Consider the following 22,654-nt stretch of genomic DNA (forward strand, 5'->3'; position numbering starts at 1 on the left):
AATCAATAGGTACTTACTGAATACTTGTGTACCTAGAACTTTTATAGGCATGCCTCATTCTAGCCCATAAACTTCCTGTTAGATCTTTTTGGAGACCCTCTATGTGCTAACATAGATAGTATCCACAATGCCTCCTTGAAAACCAATTTATAAAGCAGATCATTTAAACATAGTTCAGGTTTCCCTGATGCTTTAATTTAGGATTATGTACTCAATGAAACATTTAGCATCAAATAAATCAGAGCTTCATAGCAAAGCCATGACAGCTTATTCTCTACAATCATGTAAATTATAAAATTATGCTTCAAATCATAGGATATTTAAAGCTGGGAGGAGCTTTGGAGGTCATCCTTTATTTTATAGAAAGGAAACCAGGCCCAGTGTCACCACCTTGGCTAATGCTGCAGTCATTTGGGGGAAGAAGTTGGAACCAGAATGCGAGTTTGCTGGCTACAGTGTTGGCCTCTTTACTCCACTTGCTCCCTGCCAGTGTCCATGTGGATTATAAGCAATACTCCAATGACAATGAGCACTATAAAACTCTACTCTAGCATGCATTGAAACATCTCTAAAACAAGCATGCTACCTCTTAATTAAACACATTAAACACTTAATTGACGTTTATTTAGAGAGCTTTTGAGAGATCCTTGAATGGCTTCAATACCTTAAAAATCTAGCCTCCTTAAGGGCAATTATTTGTTTAGAAATATTTATTGAGTGCCTATGATATGTGGTGAGCACTAGAGGTACGACCCTGAGCATGATACAGCTCCCACCCTCAGTGAGTTTACAGATTTTGGAGAGCCAGAAAAATGACAAGGCCAATATCTTGCAGCTATGTGAGAATAAACACAGGACACCAAAGAAATGCATAGAAGATGGTCCAAGCTAATGGGGATGAGGGAAGCTTCCTGGAGGAATAGCATGGTTTGTGGGAGGGGGTGTGGGCATGTCAGTGAGAGGAAGAGCATTCCAGGAAAGGGAACGGCATGTTCAAAGGCCTGTAGGTGAGAAATGATGCATTCCTCAGGGAAACTAGAAGTTCAGTGCTGGAGTGGGGGCTATGGTGAGTGACAAGAGCAGGGAAGGAGAGTAAGAGCCATATCAGGAAGGCCCCACAAGCAAGGCACTTGAAGAAACTTGCACCGCATCCTAAAGGCAAAGGGAAAACACCGAGTTTGCACGGAGAGCAACAGAGCGGAGGTCAGATGTGGGCTTTCAAAGATGAATAGGGGTATGGTAGAAAATGAGGTAAAGGCGTAAGGATTTGGGGCAAGGAGGCCATCACAGCACCCAGAGGAGGGATAGAGAGACTTAAGCAAATGACCCTGGGGTGAAGACATGTAAGCAGAGGAGAGAGATGGCAGGGAGGCAGACACACGAGGACCTGGAAAGGGGACTATGTGAACGCGAGCCTCCTTGTTTTTCATTAATAGAGTGATTTATTATTCCCCCCAGCTTCATTAAGGTATAATTGACAAATGAAAATTGTCTATATTTATGATGTTTTGATATATGTGTACATTGTGAAATGATTAAATCAAGCTAATTAACATAGCCATCACCTCGCATACTTAACAATTTTTATGTGTGTGGTGAGTACATCTTAACTCTACTCTCTTAGCAAATTTCAAGTAAACAATGCAGTTTTATAAGCTGTAGTCGCTGTGCTGTACATTAGATCACCAGAACATATTCATCTTGTAACTGAAAGTTTGTACCTTTTTTTTTTTTTTTGAGATGGAGTCTCACTGTTGTTGCCCGGGCTGGAGTGCAATGGCACAATCTCGGCTCACTGCAACCTCTGCCTCCCGGGTTCCAGCAATTCTCCTGCCTCAGCCTCCCAAGTAGCTTAGATTACAGGTGCCCGCTACCATACTCGGCTAATTTTTGTATTTTCAGTAGAGACGGGGATTTCACCATGTTGGCTGGGTTGGTCTCAAACTCCTGACCTCAGGTGATCCACCCACCTCGGTCTCCCAAAGTGCTGGGATTACAGGCATAAGCCATCACACCTGGCCTGAAAGTCTGTACCCTTTGACCAGCATCTCCCTGTTTCCCCAGCTCCCCAGCCCCTGGAAACCATTGTTCTACTTTCTGCTTCCATCAGTTTGACTTTTGTAGATTCGATACAGTATGTAAATGAGATCATACAGTCTTTGTCTTTCTGTGCCTGATTTATTTCACTTAGTATAACATCCTCTGGTACATTTACATTGTAAATGACAGGATTTCTTTTTTTATGGCAGAATAATATTCCATTGTATATGTGCACCACATTTTCTTTATTCATTCATCCATTGATAGACACTTAGGTTGATTCCTTATTTTGACTGTTGTGAATATGCTGCATTGACCATGGGGGTAAGGATATCTCTTCAACAGACTGATTTCATTTTCTTTGGACATATACTCGGATGTGGGATTGCTGGATGACATGGTAATTCCTATTTTTATGTTTTGGAGGAATCTCATTGTTTTCCATATGGGTTTATTAATTTACATTCCTGCTAACAATTTAGAAGGGCTCCCTTTTCTCCACATCCTTGCCAACACTTATCTTTTGTTTTTTAATAACAGCCAGTCTAACGGATGTGAGGTAATATCTCATTGTGGCCTTAATTTGCATTTACCTGATATTAGTGATGTTGAGCATTTTTTCATATGCCTTTTGACCATTTGTATGTCTTCTTTTGAGAAATGTCTATTCACATCCTTTGTCCATTTTAAAAATTAGGGTATTTGTTTTCGTGCTGTTGATTTGTTAGAGCTCCTTATATATTTTGGATATTAATCCCTTATCAAATGTATGGTTTACAAATATTATCTTCCATTCTACAAATTGTCTCTTCATTCTGTTGGTTGTTTCTTTTACTTTTGGTGCAATCCCATTTGTCTGCCTTTGCTTTTATTGCCTGTGCTTTTAGGGTTATATCCAAAAAGTCATTGCCCAGACCAATGTCACGAAGCTTTTTTCTTATGTTTTCTTCCAGTAGTTTTATAACTTCAAGTCTTACATTTAAGTCTTTAGTCAATTTTGAGTTAATTTTTGTATACAGTGTGAGCTAAGGGCCCAATTACATTCTTCTGCATATGGATGTACTATTTTCCCAATACCACTTATTGACGAGACTGCTTTATCCCCATTGTGTGTTCTTGTCACCTTTGTTAAAAATCAATTAAACATAAACGTGTGGGTTTATTTCTGGGCTCTTTATTTTGTTCCATGGGATTATATGTCTGTTTTTATGCCAGTACCATGCCATTTTGATTACTATAGCTTTGTAGTGTATTTGGACATTGGGTATTTGATGCCTCCACTTTTGTTCTTTTTGCTCAGGATTGCTTTGATCTTTTGGAATCTTTTCTGTTTCCATATGAATTTAGAATTCTTTTTCCAAATTTCTGTGGAAAATGCCATTAGAATTTCAATAGGGATTGCTTTGAGGATTGCATAGAAGAATCTGTAGCTTTCTTTGGATAGTATAGGCATTTTAACAATATTAATTCTTCCAATCCATGAACATGGAATATCTTTCCATTTATGTACATCTTCTTCAATTTTCTGCATCTTTTTTTTGGTGTGTGTGAGTCAGGACCTTACTCTGTCATCCATGTTGGAGTGCAGTGGCATGATCATGGCTCACTGTAGCCTCAGTCTCCCTGAACTCAGGTGATCTTCCCTCCTCAGACTCTCGAGTAGCTAGGACTACAGTCACATGCTACCACACCTGGATAATTTTTTAATTTTTTTTTGTAGATACAGGGTTTCTCCATGCTTCTCAAGCCGGTCTCAAACTCCTGGGCTCAAGTGATCTGCCCACTTAAGCCATGCAAAATGCTGAGATTACAGGTGTGAGCCACTGCGCTTGGCCTCATCAATGTTTTATAATTTTCAATGCACAGATCTTTCACCTCTATGGTTAAATTTATTCCTAAGTAGTTTTTTTTTTTTTGGATGCTATCGTAAATGAGATTGTTTCCTTGATTTCTTTTTCAGATAGTTCACTGTGAGTATATAGAGGTGCTACTGACTTTTGTATGTTAATTTTGTATTCTATAACTTTACTGAATTCATTTATTAGTTCTAACAGGTTTTTGGTGGAGTCTTCAGGGTTTTCTATATATCATATCATGTTATCTGCAGAGAAAGTTTTATTTCTTTTTCAGTTTGAATATCTCCATTTCCTTTCCTTGCCTAACTGCTCTGGGTAGGACTTCCAGTAACATGTTGAACGGAAGTAGCAAGGGTGGGCATCCTTGTCTCATTTCTGATCTTAGAGGAAAAGCTTTTAGCTTTTCACCATTGATTATGATATTAGCTGTGGCCCTGTCATACATGGCCTTTATTGTGTTGAGGTACAGGGGTCTCCTTTTTCTACTTTGATTTCTTGCTATCTGAATAAGCAAGCCAGAAGGGCAAGGGCAGGCTGAGAAAGGCAGGGTACAAAAGATAGCCAGATCTTCCTTTCTTGTTTCTGTGATGCTGGGAAGATGCAGAGGGTGAAATGACCTCAGAGTTTGTTTGTTTTATTTGTTTGACTAAACCCTATTCCTAACCTCTTGTCCCACTCTCAATCCATTCTTATGTTAGAAACGTACTAACTTGTATGTTAGAATGAAAAGAGAGGTAGCTTCTCAAAGGGGCAAAGGGGAAATGAAGGACCTTATGCTTTCAAGGGATTGTTCCCCAGTGTCATAGCCAACTTTTTGTTTGCTAAAGCAAGCCAGGCATATAGAGCAATTGTAGAGGCAGTGTTGGGAAGGTTGACCCTTGGACCTTGCCCAGTCTCTGAGGACAACAGCAGTGGTTGGGGTAGGGCTCCTGGTCCAGGTGCCTAGAAGTTCCTCAGGGCTTCTTATGGCCATCTGACAGGAGCCAGGAAATAGTGCCACTGGTTCCTGAGAGTGCCTGGTATCCTTGAGGACTTATCCAAAGTGAAGACAGAGCATTGTTTTTGGCCTTTTCTTTGGCTCCAGGAGAAAGTAGCTTACCCGAGAGACAAGTAGCTTGGACAGAGCTGCCCCTAGGTCTCTGGCAGCCCTGTTACGTAGGGTTGGGTGATTCATAGCTCAAACATATAATTTGCAGGAAGCTCTGAGACGATGAGTGACTTGACAAAATTGGCAAGTTGATGGTGGAGTCAGGACTAGAACCCATATCCTCCCTTTGACTCCTGGTCCAATACTCCTTCCAACATGCCTAGAGCCCCCTTGCCTTCCCAGCTGCATTACCTTCTTCTCTTCCAGTCCCCAGTTCTGCCAGGTATACACCCTCTGAACAGACCTTGAGCACTCTCATTATATTATGGGTTGAATTACATACCCCCAAATTTATGTGTTGAAGTCCTAAGCCTCCGTATCTTAGAATGTGACCTTATTTGGAACTAGGCTCATTGCAGCTATAGTTAAGTTAGGATGAGGTCATACTGGAGTAGGGTGTGCCTCTAATCCAGTATGACTGATGTCATTATAAAAAGGGAAAATGTGCAGACAGACACAACTAGAGGGAGAATACCATGTGAAGATGAAGGCAGTGATCAGGGTCATACATCTACAGGCCAAAGAACACCAAAGATTACCAGCAGACAGCCAGAAGCTAGGAGAGAGAGACGGAACAGATTCCTGCCTTGTAGCCCTCTGAAAGAACCAACCCTTTTGACACTGATTTTGGACTTCTAGTCTCCAGAAGGTGGAGAGAACAGGTTTTTGTTTCCTAATCCACCCAGATTGTGGTGTTTTGTTACAGCAGCCCTGACAGACTAACAGACTGTCTGAAAGGCTTCTGCGCACCTTCCTGGCAGTAATTTCACAATGATCCACAGGATTACTCTACCTGAGGAGGCCATGGCACAGTGGGGCCAAGCTTAATGGAAGATGACCCTTGGGCTTGGTCCTAAACCCCTCAGCACTTTAGTTGAGCGCTTCTGGTTGACCTGCTGCTCCTCAAGGGCCTATCCAAGATTGCATACTCTGGTGATAATGGATTCTTTTTTAAAAAAATCATCTTTGGGCTGGGTGCGGTGGCTCACGCCTGTAATCCCAGCACTTTGGGAGGCTGAGGCGGATGGATCACGAGGTCAGGAGATTGAGACCATCCTGGCTAACACGGCGAAACCCCGTCTCTACTAAAAATACAAAAATTAACCGGACGTGGTGGTGTCTGCCTGTAATCCCAACCACTTGGGAGACTGAGGTGAGAGAATCGCTTGACCCTGGGAGGTGGAGGTGCAGTGAGCCGAGATCACTCCACTGCACTCCAGCCTGGGCGACAGAGTGAGACTCTGTCTCAAAAAAAAAAAAAAAAAAAAGAATCATCTGTAAAAGTGTGAGTCGCCAATGCTATAGATAAAGCCATGTCAGCAGTAAGTTTTTGTTTTTGTTTTTGTTTTTGTGTTTTTTTGGGAAATTAAGAAATAAGAACATCCTTACATTTAGAATCTGCAAATATGCAGTATCTGAAATACTTGCTAATTGGAATACACAAGATAGGTGTGTGTATGTGTGTGTGTAATGTGTAATATACTGAGACATATATGTAATACATATACAGTATTTGCTTTACATGAAAACATATACACATGCATCCTGAATTTGATCTTTGCTTAACATTCTTTCTTAAAACCTCTCTTCAAAATGTTTGTCATAAAAAGATACACTGTATTGTTTATATGCTCTGTCTTGGTTTAAAACTTTTCTTGGCTGGATTCTTTGGATCTTAGGAAAATGCTAAAAGGGTATCCAGATACACATATAAAAGTACTTACCAAGGAACATTTCAATAACAGATGCCTTCATAGTGAGAACAACAGTCCTCATAAATATCAGAATGACACCCTGGAGAGAAAGAAACAATAACATCATCATATTTCAGCCAGGGGTTCTGATTTGGATACACAGAGTGTGTGGGAATGGGCTGCATCATTTTGCATTGCCCTCTGGAGTCTTAGGATTCCAGGCTACAGATTTCCATAAGCAGCACATAGAGATAGCAGTGGCTGGCCTTGCTGGTACCCAGAGATGCTATTTTCAGTTAGAAAGCCCATTCTGGCCACCAGCCTCCAATTCTTCAAATATTTGATGTTTACTTAGAACTGAAGAGGAAATAACTCTACGATTTTGAGAATATGTCCAAGTAGTCTTCTTTATGAGAATATGTCCAAGTAGCCACATTTATGGCATTCAGAAAACATATTTAGATTACGATTATTAATACTTCACTATTCATTTGATAAATATTAAACTCCTATTATATGGCTACATTTTGTTAGAAAGTGCTAAAAATTGAATTAAAAAACAATTATCACCCTTGAAAGACTTACAGTTTAATATAGGAGGAAAAACGTAAGTGGACACAAATAACCGTGTTAAATTGCATAAGACAATGTTAAGTCCTCATAAGAGAGTGTAAGGGGAAATTTATAGAGCAGTGGTTCTCAAACTTTGCTGCGTATTATTTAATAGTATCACCTGGGAGTTTAAAAAAGTCCTGATGCCCAGGCTGTACCCCAGACCAATTGAATAAGACTCTCTTGGGTTGGGAGTCTAGTTAATTAAGTTTTAACAACTTCTCAAGTAATTCCAACATGCAACCAAGTTTGAGAACCAGTGGTTTTGAGTCGGGCTTCTTGAACCTTTTTTTTTTTTTTTTTTTTTGGGACGTAGTCTCTGTCACCTAGGCTGGAGTGTAGTGGCACGATCTTGGCTCACTGCATCCTTCGCCTCCTGGGTTTAAGCAATTCTGTGCCTCAGCCTTCCAAGTAGCTGGAATCACAGGCACGTGCCACCACGCCTGGCTATTTTTTGTATCTTTAGTAGAAACGGGGTTTCCCCATCTTGGCCAGGCTGGTCTTGAACTTCTGACATCTTGATCTACCTGTCTGGGCCTCCCAAAGTGCTGGGATTACAGGCGTGAGCCCTTGAGCCCAGCTGGTTTGTGTATACTCTTCACCTGGGGCTCTTGCTAAAGTGCAGGTTCTAATCCAGTAGGTACGGGTGGTGCTAGAGATTCCCCAAGGGCCAGAAAGTTTAGAAGGACAGAGATTACAGCAGCTATGGGAATAAGAGAAAGCCTCATAGAGATGGTGGCAACTGGGTCAACTTTGAAGAATGAACAGGCTTTGAACATGCAGAAACGAGAGAAGTGGCTCCAAGTGGGGGAACAGTGCCAACAGAGACCCAGACGTTGGAGAGTGCAACAGATATGAAAATGCTGGTGATCTATAAGGGAGTTTCTCATCTTTCTCTTAAGGCTATGAGGAAACTGTCAAAGGTTTACTCGTGCTACTATTAATTGAGTATATTCTGTGCATTCTGTATTGTTTTGAATCCACACAATAAGTCACCATGATAGGTCTTATGATCCTCATTGAACAGATGAGGAAACTAAGGCTTAGAGAAGTTAAATGTCATAACCGTGGTCCAAGGTGGTGAAAGGATTAGAATGGAGGTGAAAGTGGGTGGGAGGAATCTGCCCTGGGCACAGGCAATAAGGGAGAAATTTGCAGAGAATGAAAAGACTTAAAGTTGGTCTGCTTTTTATTATCCTTATGAGCTAGCAATTTTAAACAATGTCAATGGTAGTGAAACACTCCTCCCCTCTGGGCAGATGGCTTCCACTATATCCCCCCAACTCCGGTGCCACGGTTGTGTGGCCCAAAGCTGGCATTCATAACTCTACCCTCTGCTGTGTTCAGTGGTGTACTGGTTTAAAAAAAAAAAAAATAGAGATAAAAGCCCTGATTTGCAGAGCTTGTCAGTTTCTGTGGTAGCAAATCCTCCTACCATGGCTGATTTTGAAGCTACCAAAGTGACATCACTGAATGGAGATCTAGAGAGATAAGCACCATCTAGTACTAGCTAGGCCCAATCTAAGCCTATAAACAATATTTGATACACTGCTATGCATATTTATTAATAAAAAGCAATTATTAGATTATGGGTTGAGATAGTATACAAGTACTCGATGCAATTAACTTAAAGTTGTTTAGTATATGAAAGCTTTATTACAAGCAATTAAATTAAGCAGCAAGAGTAACCCCAAACAGAACTGATCACTTTATTAATTTGCAACAACGATTGCAATGTGTTAAATTTCCCAATTAAGGTAGTTGGCCGCTGGTTACGTCTTTAGCTTCAAAATAAAAACAAAATCATATATACAATCTGTTTGGCAACTTGATGTTTAAGTAGCCAGATTATATTTTGGAAATAGTGTGATAACAGGTAATTTTTTTGTTTTTTATTAATTTGAGAAACTCCAGAACGATTTATGTATCTTCAAGCCTGAGTGTTTAACTTTCCTATTGGATAAATGCAGTATACCAAGTTGCCCTACTGGACCCACCTATGCAGCCCCATTAATTGACTGTTACCACTCAACATTGCAGATTTCATCCAAGTTATCCTTGACTTCTCTTTCTCTTTCTCTTACACCCCACATGCTCTCCACCCGCCAGTCCTGTTGGTACTACATTCAAAGTCTATCCAGAAACTGACCATTTCTCAGCATCTCACCATTACCAATGCCATCTGTGGCAGCCTCTGCCCTGTCCCACCTAGATTATTGCAATTAGCCTCATAACTAGGCGGTTCCCTTCTTCCTTTGTCCTCTGCAGTTCACAGAGCAGCCAGCATGATCTTGTTCAAAGTCAGTCAGTCCATGGCATTTCTCAGCTTACACTCTACAGTGAGTGGCTCCCCGTCTTACTCAGAAGAAAAGCCTAAGTATTTACAAGTGGCTCAGGACCCTACTTGATTTGGCCTCTGTCCACCCTTCTGTTCTCATTTCACACTATTCTCCTGCTCAATTAGTAATCTTCAGCCACACTGGCCTCTTGGCTGTTTCTGGAACACCTCTTACCTCAGGGTCTCTGCACTTGTTGTACCACCTTTTCCTCTGGCTGGATGCCATTTCCCCAGATAAGCACATGACTTGCTCCCTCATTTCTTTCAAATCTTTGCTTAAATGTTACCTCTCATGAGACATTCCCTGGTTATCCAATTTAAAATCACAATTCCCCTCCCACCTCTCCCACCACCAACCGATATACCCAATCCGTTTCCTACTGGCTTTTTCTCCATTGACTTCTCACTTCTGACATACTTTATACTCTACTTATTTTATTTTTTATGGAGTTCCCCACTATAATGTAAGCTCCACAAGGGCAGGGATTTTTATTTGACTTTTTGAGTGCTCAGTAAATATGTGTTGAATCAATGTGAGTAATGAGGGCTCCCCCTTTTCCCTAGGAAATTTAAAGAGGAAACAAAACAAAGGGAAGACAATCTTATGAATACATTAGAAACGACTGTATTATACACGATACGTTATTTATTTATTTATATATTTATTTATTGAGATGGAGTCTCACTCTGTAGCCCAGGCTAGAGTGCAATGGTGCAATTTCAGCTCACTGCAACCTCCACCTTCTGGGTTCAAGCAATTATCTGCCTCAGCCTCCCTAGTAGCTGGGATTACAGGTGCCTGCCACCTCACCTGGCTAATTTTTGTATTTTTAGTATAGATGGGGTTTCACCATGTTGGCCAGGCTGGTATTGAACTTCTGACTTTGTGATCCACCCTCCTCGGCCTCCCAAAGTGTTGGGATTACAGGTGAGAGCCACTGCCCCTGGCCAAATTATACACTTTAAATGGCATATTTTATGGTATGTGAATTATATCTCAATAAAAATTAATAAAGCAGTATTGATATTGATATTACTGCTAATCAACAAACAAACCCAAAGGGAAGGCGGAGAGCAGAGAGAAGTGCTGTCAGATCTGTCCTACAACTTTAGAGTCATGATGGACATGACCTTTAGAAGCTGGAATGAATGAATAAAAACCAACAGGATTCCGGGAGATGCTCTAATCCCCGAGGAGATCTCACCCAAGTATTGGCTTATCAATGATGGAAACTGACCAGAATCACTCTAGTGTCTTAGAATACTTGAAGCTTATTTCTCACCACTGCAATTTCTACACTTGCTTGGTCTGTTTACTCAAGCACTTAAAATGTAAATGTGCCTTTTGAAATGTGTGGAAAAAGAAAAAAATCAAACCCTCTCTCAGCCATTGCCAAGGTTGAGCATGAGGACTGCCACCAGCACCATTAAGCAGTTTCTGCAGGCGATCCAATGTCACAGAGCTGTGGGGCACATGGTAACACTGGAGCCCTAATTCCTCACGTGCTCACCCAGGTTCTAACAAAAACTGAACAATAGGGGCTTCCAAAAGAATGTGTTACTGATTCACAAATTTATGGATGTGCCATGAGATATAACATAAAGAATCCCAAATACGTAGTTCTGGTGAGGCAAATGACGCCTGGTTGTGAAAGAAGAGTATACATTAGTGTAAGTGGATTAGCACAACAAAGTTCATTAGATCTCTCTTTCTGCCCAGAGTCAGAAGAGAGCAAGTTGGTAATAAATAATAATATTGCTTTATATTTATATAGTTTTTCACAGTGTTTTAAATAAAGTGACTTTGTGTACATTTCTAGAGTTGCCTATTTTGTTCACTGTTCAGTTTCTAGAGCCTGGAATAGTGTTTGGTAGTGGGTACAAACAATACATGTTTGTTGAGAAAATGCGTGAATACAAACTTGTTCTTCACAGTAAACTTGTGCAGGATGTGGAGTATGCACGATTCCCATTTTAAAGGTAAGGAAACTGAGGCCTGCAGTGGGTAAGTGACTTATTCAAGGTCACATACACAAAATCAAGCCTGGGTTTCATGGCTCCTGATCCTGCACCCTTCTTTCTACCCCTTGTGTATAAGACAATCTGCAGGTTGCATCTTGTTAAGATTGAAAAAGCAAAATGGACTTTTCTTAAATCCCTGTGTCAAAATGCTTGAGATTTACAGATAAGGGGCAAATTGTTCATCAGTTAAAGATGTATGAGAAGAATACACTTTGTCAAATGTGGAGGAAGTGTAAAAAGGCACAGAAAGCAAAAAGGAATTTAAGCAGGGAAAATAAAGACCACAGCGAGAAGAAGACACTTGATAATGTTCACCACTGGTGACCAGGAAGTGTGAAAAATTAAAGCAAGTCCATTGGGAATTGAATGTGGCAATGTATGCAAAAGCAACTTGGAGAAAGAGTGACTAAAATTGAAAAAACTCCTATTAGCAAGTGTTGGTGAGGAGTGGAGGACTGAAATAATTGCTAACAGGAATGTAAAATAGTACAACTACTTTGGAAAACAGTTTGGTGGTATCTCGAAAAGTTAAAAAGCTGAGTATATTCCCACCATATGTTGCAGCCATTTCACTCCTTGGCATTTTCTGAAGAGGAATGAAAGTATATGTCCATACAATGACTTCTGCATATATATTTTTAACAACTTTATTTCTCATAGCTCCAAATTGGGAAAGATGCAAAATCTATCAACAGATAAATGGATAAACACATTGCGGTTTATCCATACAATGGAATACTACTCAGCAATAAAAAGGAATGAACTATTGATACATAAAACAACAGGAATGAATCTCAAAATAATTACGTTAAGTGAAAGCAGTCAGACAGAAAAGAGTACATTCTGTCCAATTTTACATTCATATCATTACATTGCATCTGGAAACTGTACTCTATAGTAACAAAGAGCACATCAGTGGTATCCAGGAGCCTGGGGAGTGAGAGTGGAGAGTCCTGGAGACATAAGAGCAGAAGTAAGACAGCAAAGGAACACATGAAAAATTTGGGGATGGATATGTTCATTATCTTGATGTGGTGATGGTTTCACAGTATTCATATGCCAAAACTTATCAGATTCTATACTTTAAATATATATATTCTTCATGCCTAGAGAGTGGGAGGAGTATTCACTAGAACCCAATAACAGTGGTTGTGTCAGGGAAAGAGAACTGGATAAGTGGTGATCAGAGATGGGAAGGTGTCTTACCATTTTGTTCTATTTAAATCTTTACCCTGTGCATATATGTTAATAAATCCAATATTAGTAAAATATAAAAATGAAATAATGAAAAAACTCTTGAAATTGAAAGGGACACTTAAGAGGTATTGTTATCATTATCACTTCCACCACCAAATTTAGCAGTGCTTCAATTAACATAAACCAGATAGAGTCCAAAGAGCTTCATTATATGTGATCTGTTAGGAAGACTTAACATATACAGACAATGCTGATCTCAGATGGGAAGCTGCAGCAATCTCCTAACTCGCTCTTGCTCCTTGCTCCAGGTCAATCTTTCTTTCAGTTGGAAAGGATCAGCTTCCTAAAGCACAGGTCTGATTGTGCATTCGCCTGCTCAGAATTCTTCTTCATAGTCCACTCATTCTCTACAGAATAAAGCTCAAATTCCTTAGTGAGGCATTACGAACTCTTCATGAAATGGCCTGCCTTCCCTTTCAACACCATCTCCCTGCAATTCTCCTGAGTAATCCTCTCCTTTGACCCCAGCACACCTGGGCTTTTGGTCTTTTCTCCACACACTACATGTCAGTACCTTGGCTCACATTCACATTATTGTTCTGTCTGGATTACTTTACCAACCCTCACCACCACAAACCCATCCATCTTTCAAGCTTCAGCTCCTGGGCCACCTCTTCTACATAAATCGCCCTGATTTCCTAAAACCAAAATTCATCTTCTTTTGTGCATCCATTAATCATTCAAAAATAAAAGCATATGTACTATGTGCCAGGCAGAGAGAACCAAGATGCAGGTCCTGGCATTAAGTTGCTTTGAGTCTTCCTGCAGGAGACCAGCATGCATGCATCATAACTAATATTTACTGAGCATATCCTAAGTGTCAGTAATATATTAACTCATTTAATCTTCACAGCAACTCTATGAGGTAGAGACTATTTCTTGCCTTCATTTTAGAGGTAAGGAATTGGAAGCATGCAGAGGTTACAGACTTTCCAAGGCTAGAAAGAAGAGGAGCTGGATTCAAATCAGACGTTCCAAGTCCAGAAGCTCTGCATTTCTCCCCTTGCCATAGCTGTTTCATAGTACATGCACTTACTCCATCTTCATTCTAATTTAATTGACCTGAGTTTATATCGATATTGTTTTATTTATTTATTTATTTATTCAGTTAGTTAGTTAGTTTTGAGACAGAGTTTCACTCTGTCACCCAGGCTGGAGTACAGTGGCGTGATCTGGGCTCACTGCAGCCTCCACCTCCTGGGTTCAAGCGATTCTCCTGCATCAACCTCCCAAGTAGCTGGGGTTACAGGTGTCCACCACCACACCTGGCTAATTTTTGTATTTTTAATAGAGATGAGGTTTCACCATGTTGGTCAGGCTGGACTCGAACTTCTGACTTCAGGTGATCTGCCCACCTCAGCCTCCCAAAGCGCTGGGATTACAGGCGTGAGTCACTGTGCCTGGCCCGATATTGTTTTAAAGCTTTCCAAGTGACTCTACTGTGCAAACAGCATTGGGAACCTCTGCTACTGGGGATGCAGTGATGGCAAAAGGGTGCATGGGCACATAGGCCTGAAACGTGGGGATTGGGAGGGGCTTGAATTTATTTAATTGACAGGTTGGAAAACAATGAATGAGTGAACAGGAAAGGACAGGACTTAGCGACAGTGGAGCTTCAGAACTAGGAGTTGCTCAGCAAGGCTGGGAGAGGAATCAGACTGTCAGAGAGGGATGAAGGGTCATGTCAGCCTTGAATGTCATGCCTAAAGAATGTGGAACTGATCCTTTAGGCAACAGGGAGACATGGAAGGCTTAAAAATTATTTTTGCATTCATCATTTTTAATAAGCCCCCTAGAGGCTTACTTGAGCCACTCGCTTGGAAAAAATTCTGCCCTAGTAGATATGTAGGATTTATGTAATGTTGGTGTTTGTCTGAACTACAATGCTACATGGGGGAGCACCCAACCATACTCTTTGTCCATGAGGCAGAAAGAGCCAGTATCCATCTGGAAACATTTACTAGTTACAAGAGGCTGTGCTGTGTTTCCAAAATGCCGAAAATCCCTTGAGGACAGACATCTCTGAATGGGGTGAGGCCACATCTGCAGCCCTGCTTTCTTCATCTCTGCCTGACCGTAAAGCCTCCTCTGCTTGTCAGTGGATGTGGGTTGATCTGGTGAGGACAGGAAAAGGAAGCTGGCACTAGATGGGGAGTGGGGAGGTCCTTTACAATGTGGTGGTGGCCTCTATCTGTACGTAAACCGTCATACAGATGTATTCCTCTGGCTGAGGTCCGACACACTGCATTTCCTGTTGCCACAACACCAGCGGCCACCTTGGAATCATCATTACAATCCCCCAGGATTCTGTGAGAGAGAAAGAGAGAGAGAGAGAGAGAGAGAGAGAGAGAGACAGAGTGCCAGAGGGGACAGTAGTTTTTCTTTCTTTCTTGAGTTTTCTTCTCTTCCCAATTCTTCTTTACTTCCTTTTTTTTAATCCTAAAGAAATTCTGGCAGAAACTGTGAGCCAAATAGGTAAGGAAGGGGAAATTTTGTCTTTTCTCAATATGTTGGTTCCCAAGAATGCACAAGGCTATTGAAGATGTGCTCTGAGTCAGGCTACGTGGACTGGATGGACCCTGCTGGTGGCCTATGCAGAGCATCGTTTTCCCCTTCCTCCTTCCTAACAGAATCCCAATTTGGTAAAGGAAATCAGTGCAGCCCGGCCACTGAGAGGAAGCGGGTCCATCTGCAGCTCCCAGGCGGATCCCACTTTGGGGCCTAAGGCAAGGATGGTTAGACACGCCCCCTTGCTGGCAACTGCTCCGGGCTTGGGCCCATCAGCACCAGGCCCTTGCCAGGTGATCATACTAGTTACTAGTCCAGGTGGACTGTGTCCTGGGTTGTAACAGACAGAATGGAAGGACTTGAAGCCTATGTTTTTTTGGGGAGAGGGTGGCTCTCTTGTTAGGAATGAACAAGGGAGCAGGTTGTTGGGGGTCTGCTGGCTGCCATCTTGTGACCACGAGAAAAGTCCAGCAGAGGAAAATCCTAACTCAAGGCGAGGAGGGCAGCCAGGCAAATCACAGAGAGATGAGTCAGAGCTATGATTTGTCTTGTGCCTGGGGGGCTGGGCCTGCCCCTGGACTGTCTGTTATGTGAGATAATACATTTCCCTTGCACTCGGCTGGCAGCTGAAAGATTATTCCTAACTGCTACCTAACTCGCAGTGGCCGTCCATACAGTAGTTTTAACTGCAGAAGGCTGTAATAACAGGAGTTTATACCAGAGTCTGCAGAGAGTTTTCTCACTAAACTGTTTTCTCATTTGAACCACGGAAGAGCTCCTTGAGGAGGCGAAATGGACATTAGAATTCCTGTAATTCAGAGCAGGGAAGTGACTTGGCCAAAGTCACCAGCCCAGATCGCCAACTTCATATTGCGCTCTTTCTATCCTGCCAACTCCTCACATGGTTGTCACTGTAAGTTTCAAATGATTCCATGATTTGTTCTATGATACTCTAATAAAATAAAAATGCCACTCTTCATTTGCATAGCACTTTTCACTTTTCAAAGCCTGGTTACATCTACAACTGAAGCAGCTCAATTATTATTGTCAGATGCAGAGATGACAGTCACTGAAATGTAAATGACTCAGCTGGTCAAAAGCTTGTGATCTAGCAAAAAAAGATAACTGAAGCCAATTGAGGTCTCCATTGGGATTTTGGGATCGGGATTCTGAAAGCTTCAGAAGCTGTGAGTGCCAAGCTGCAGGCCATGTGGGGCCCTGAATAAGATGTGTAAGAGGACGGCAGAGAGAGATGGAGAGAATAAGTATATGGCCCTGGGAGGAGCAGGCGGAGAAGATCCCTTCATTTCTCACCGCTTTCCAGGTCCCATTTCCAGTCTGAAGAAGGTCTAGCTCAGCTCTGTCTCCTGTGCATGATATTGATGTTTTTGGGCCTTTGACTTGAGCCAGTTTAAGTTGGCTTCTGTTTCCTGCAGCTTTGATTAAAACCCTTTTCATATTTATTGTTCTAGTTATGTCCTGTTCCCCGAAATGATTAGTAGTAAAATGAAAACACTCAAAATGATAAGGACATACGTGCTTGTCTTTTGGTAACATCAAAGCAGAGGGTCCCTAGAGAGGCTATCCCCAACCCTGCAGCCAAGCTCTGGGAAGAAGTGTGGCAAGAAATCCTGTGAGCTGTCACAGCCACTGAGAAGGTCTGGGATGCTCAGGAAACAAAAAATGGAAGTGGGTGACCTTGAAAACATGCTGTCAGAATGTTGCTGTAGAGTTTCCTCATATATTTTTGACAGTAGTTCACAACCAGAGGTGATTTGGTCCCACAGGAGACATATAATGGTGTTTGGAGACTTTTTGGGTTGTCACAACTTTGACAAGAGAGGGGGATGCTGCTGGCACCTAGTGGGTGGAGGCCAGAGTAGAGATACTGCTGACCATCCTGCAATGCCCAGGACAGCCTCCACAACAAAGAAGTGCTCAGCCCCACAGGCCAATAGTGCCAGGGCCGAGAAACTGATTTATGAGAATGTTTATTTCTCGATGTATTCATGAGAATGTTATGCTTACTGACATTCCAATCTAGGAACTTCCCATAAATATTCTATGTACTTTTGTGATGACTAGAATGCATATCCCCTTCTCCAGGATCACCCTTCACCACCAACAGTCAGAGAAAATCCTACAGCAAACATGTTTCCTCACAGGCAGTTGGGTAGGGTTAAAGACCTCATCGATGTATACAACTGATGTATGCCTGTGCCATTAGGTTCATTGATCCATGTGGCATGTTTCTACATGTCGGAAAACCAAAAAGGCAAAGCCATTTTTGGTCGTGTGTTTCAGACCGTTATTTTGTACTGCGTTAGGAACCTGGCATATGGTAATGCTTACCACATCCACAAAGGCTTTGACCAATGGTGATTTCTAGAGAGACTACAAACAGTAATTACATTTCTGAAGTGGTAGTTTAGATCTTATATTGCCAGTGGGAAAAAATACTAGTTTGCAGGCATGCCCCAAATGAGCTCTAAAGAAACCCGTCCAAGAGTTATTTATCCTGTGTAACGCAAAGGGGCACGAACATCAGTAAATCTAAAGGAAAGAGGCTAGGACCTCAAAAAGACGAGGTGGTCCGTGATTGCTCCTCTGAGTTATCCTGGAAACCATGAGTGGTTTAAAGATTCTGATGAAGCTTTGGAAGATGAGTTTCTCTCATCACAAACTTCTTTGCCTAATGTGTTTGACACTGTGGATTAGCCTTGCCTCCTCCCGGTTCTTCCCTTTGGGCTTTGAGGTTTCTAGTTGCCAAGGGGCCGTCTGCTGTGAATTTGGAGCTGGGTGTTTGGTTCTGCTCAACTCTTATCCCTAGAGCCTGGACTAGCCTGAATACTCTGTGCTTTTTGGTCTGCCTTCAATTCTGAAGCACAGAAAAACATTCTCAGGTCCGGCAAAACTTTCCAGCTGAGATAGGAAGGAAGATGAGGGTGTGTCTGCAAGATCCACGCCCTCCCCTCTGCTGCTCAGTAGAGAATGGGTTCCTCTCAGATGACAGGGTTCTGAGAGGCAGATGAGGGGCTGCCTCTCAGAAGCACATTCTTGAATCCCAGCAACCAGAGACCTGGGTGAAATGAAGGGTGTGGAGGACAGTGGAGGACAGTGTCTGTGGCTCAGGAATTGAGGGCTGTGGAGAATTAAGCCTCGGGAATTTCCAGGGACCAGTAGAAACAGAGTCATTTAGAAGCAGGAGACCCAGCTCTCCAAAGGCAGCCACCAAATGTCCTACTTCAGAGGCCTTCCTGGGAACAACCCCAGCTCTGAAGGAGCCCTCAGACTCTCCTGCAGGGCCCCCTGACTATTTTGGCCTGGATATATATAGTGGCCTGTTAAATGAGATGGGATCGATCCTTTCAGTCTTCTTCCTGGGAAGTTTTAGAAGTGTAGAGTTCATGCCCATAGTAATAACTATCGTTTACTAAATGTTTCCTATATGCTGCATACGGTACACAGGTGATTTTACTTAATTGTCATGGTGATCCTATTGGGTAAGGACTAGTGTGCCCATTCATCAGAGCAGGAAATTGAGGCTTAAAGAACTTTAATACACTGCTCAAGCTGGCCGGGCGTGGTGGCTCACGCCTGTAATCCGAACACTTTGGGAGGCCGAGGTGGGTGGATCACCTGAGGTCAGGAGTTCAAGACCAGGCTAGCCAACCTGGTGAAACCCCATCTCTACTAAAAATACAAAAATTAGCCAGGCATGGTGGCATGCACCTGTAATCCCAGTAACTCCGGAGGCTGAGGCAGGAGACTCAATCGAACCTGGGAGGCAGAAGTTGCAGTGAGCCGAGATCATGCCACTGCACTCCAACCTGGCGACACAGCGAGACTCAAACAAACAAAAAACAAAAAACCAACCAAACAAAAAAAACTGCCGAAGCTTATAGAATAAATGTATATCAGAACCAGAATTCTATCCCAAACCTCAAACACTTAACTCCATTTAACATAGAATTTCCCCACTGTATAAGATGGTTTTATCTTCCTTTTTACCTTGATGCCAATATCCCAGGCTTTTTGAGACACTTGGCTGACAATTGTTAAAACACACACTATAAAGTACATACCTTGTATAATACAGTGGTCTTAGTTACAAGGTTAAGCGATTTTTCAAGAGTCATATTTGAGCCTGAACTCACTCACAGCTCTGTCTCACACACAAATGTTATTTAGGGTAAAATGATGCACCAGGCATATTTTTAAGTGTAACCGGGCATAACACACCCATCTAAGTCAACATTTGAGTGTATCGTAATTGACTGTGTAATGGGATGTTAAAATAAGATGATCCTTTTGTCTTAGTTTCGGTTGAGGCCTCAAGACAATAGGAGCCAACCACTTCCATGTTCCAAAGTGGTCTCTTTGAAGCTCCTCTCACTAGTGCCTGAAGTGGGGGGCGGAGGGGGCGGGTAGGGGAGCCACTAGCTCCTCTTGCATTTGGGTAGGGGGAAGAGGAGGGAAAATGCCTACAACTTGTCTTTAAGAAATTTTTGCTTTCTGATCTCCGACTACCTCTCTGTTTCTACAACCTCTTGCCTGGAGAGGTCATCAGCCAGGGATCTTGGTTCTCAATCACCTCCTTTCAAAAGCCAGCTTGGATGCCCAGTAACCCAATTTGAAGTGGCTGAGTAGTTGTGTCTCAGGGGCTGATGTCTGCCTCTGTGGACTTGGTGTCTGTCCCATGATTAAGTCCTCTATAGGAGAGGGGAAGAGCTTGTGGCGATTAGGATTCTCTGTGTGACAGAGTCAGCCTGGGGTTGTTTTTGCTCCGGCCTGAGTCGGGTGCATGGAGGGCTGAGGAGCCTATGCAGAAAGCAGCCAGACAGAGTTTACCAGTTGCCCAAGGGCTGAGGGAGGAACTGTAAATCCCCAGCCAGAACGGATTTATTTCACAACATCTATGGAACTACACGTGAGGAACCCCCAAAGCAGTAGGGGAGGGAATCCTCACAGCACCCATAGACATGCCCTATGGGAACAAGCAGCAGCTGAAAACCCCGGGGAAGCTCAGGGAACCTGGATGCTGGCTCATAACAGTACCAACTAGTGAGGCCTGTCCCTGCCTCTCACCTTACCTCCCTGTGTCCGCTTCAACTCTGGATATGAAGAGACTACGGTTAGTGGCCAAGGGGAAGAGAGGTAAAGGCGCAAGGCAGAGAAAGAAAATTCAACCATGCCCCCTGTCCACTGCAGAAAGCAAGCCTGGATGTGGAGGATAAGACTTTAAGCTTTGAATATCATTTTTACATTTTTAAGGATTATCTAGTATTACGTACATGTTAATGACTGAACTGAGATTGTTTGGGAGTGGAATATGAGCAAGGTCTTTTTTAAAAAAAAAATCCTCTGAGCGTGGCCTGACAGATTTCATCCAGAGCAGAGGCAAGAACTGCCCCCCAGACAGTGGGTGAGTGAGTGGTAGGCGGTGTCTGGGGGAAATTGAGGCATGCAAGGATGGCGCCCTCTGTGTCTGCTTGTCCAAAGCACACCCTTGGGCTCCCCTTTCCTGCTCCTTCAGCTTGCTGCAGACACACTGGCCTCCCAAGCACGATTCCACTCAGGGCTGTTCATTTGCTTTTCCCTCTGCCTGGAATGCTCTTCCTTCAGGGACCCGCATAGGTTACCTCCTGACTTCCTTCATCTCTCTGTTTAACATTCACCAAATCATGCAATGCAAATCATCACATGCACTGCTCTCTGCATCTTACTTTGCTACTTACTTTTTTCACAGCCCATTATCACCATCAGGCATCTTACTGTATTTGTTTATGGTGTGCCCCCAGATTAGGCAAATGGACGTAATTTTGTTCACTCTTCTTCCCAAGCACATGGGATTGGGAATAGCACATGGAGGTGGCCCAATAAATATTTGCTCCTGCTGTTGTTGAATGTTATCTCTCTTCCTTCAAATTCTTTTTGCCTTTTGGAGTGCAGATTTACTCACTATGTTGTATAAACACGGCCAGTCTGGGCAAGTTAACTTGCACCTTTATGTCCAAAGCATGTTTTCTGTCTGGAACACAAAGAAGCCCGGTGGAGGGAATTCACATAGCATTAAGATGCCAGTGACCTGATCCCTTGGAAACTATATGTAAGTTTCCCCCGAGGGCATAGGTATATATTTTTTTCTTTTTGAATAAGAGAAGAAAGAATGCGGTAACAGAATACCTTCTCACTATAGCCTGAAGGGTGATTTTTATGAATTTTATCACACGTCCACACAGAAGTGTAGCCTTTCTCAAACTGAAGGAAAGAATTTGAGAAATGCTTACTAGAGTCTTGTCAATGTGGAGACCCTTATCAGGGAAAGTGATTTGCTGAAGTAGTTTGAGTCACAAGGAAGCGTGATTCTTTCTGCGACAAGCTGCTGAGTTAACCTTCCAGTGAAGATAAAGGTTTTGGAGACTGGCTACACAGAGGGCTTCAAGATGGAGTTTCCTCAGCCTTTCCTCCTCTCGTACTGCCTAACTCCCCTGAGTCAGCTTTTCCCCATCCACCCAAAAAGGAGATTATCCACCAATGACAGAAATAAAAGCCTTCTTCTCCTGACAAACCTTTCCCTGTGAGTTCCTTGTCTCCACGCCTCTCCATTATTATTACTAAGGTGTCTCTACCTGCAAACAGGAACATTTTTTTTTTCTTAAAGAAATTTCACTTGGCTTGAGAACTATGTTTTCAGGGATGGCGAAGACTAATTTGGTGCTGTCACAGAAAAACCAGGAACAGGTGTAATTGTTGCCTGGCAGGTTAAAAGTCTGACTTTGGAAGTAGACCTCTTGGATTTGAAACTGAGCTCCCTCCCTTACTAGCTGTGTGGCTTCGGACAACTTACTCAAATTATCAGTGCCTTCGTTTTTTTCATCTGTATAATGGCGATGGTAAGAGCCCCTCATATGTTTGCTGTTAGGGTTAAATGACTTAATATGACCGGGCGTGATGGCTCACGCTTGTAATCCCGGCACTTTGGGAGGCCGAGGTGGGCGGATCACGAGATCAGGAGATCGAGACCATCCTGGCTAACACGATGAAACCCCATCTCTTCTAAAAATACAAAAAACTAGCCGGTCGAGGTGGCGGGCGCCTGTAGTCCCAGCTACTCGGGAGGCTGAGGCAGGACAATGGCGTGAACCCGGGAGGCAGAGCTTGCAGTGAGCGGAGATCG

At 42.6% G+C, this 22,654-nt stretch overlaps 1 protein-coding gene across 4 annotated transcripts in view; it reads right to left on the reverse strand.

The window, feature by feature from the left end:
- Nucleotides 1-22,654, reverse strand: part of VIT (vitrin) — a 129,735-nt gene that overhangs the window by 102,927 nt on the left and 4,154 nt on the right. For all 4 annotated transcript variants that reach the window (XM_011967642.1, XM_011967641.1, XM_011967640.1 and 1 more), the window contains exon 2: nucleotides 6,768-6,837. In XM_011967642.1, the coding sequence (XP_011823032.1) occupies nucleotides 6,768-6,819 (52 nt within the window). In that variant the 5' untranslated portion in view covers nucleotides 6,820-6,837. The remainder of the gene's footprint in view (nucleotides 1-6,767; nucleotides 6,838-22,654) is intronic.

The sequence above is a fragment of the Mandrillus leucophaeus genome, unplaced genomic scaffold, assembly GCF_000951045.1.
Source record: "Mandrillus leucophaeus isolate KB7577 unplaced genomic scaffold, Mleu.le_1.0 Scaffold805, whole genome shotgun sequence".
NCBI classification, from domain to species: domain Eukaryota; kingdom Metazoa; phylum Chordata; class Mammalia; order Primates; family Cercopithecidae; genus Mandrillus; species Mandrillus leucophaeus.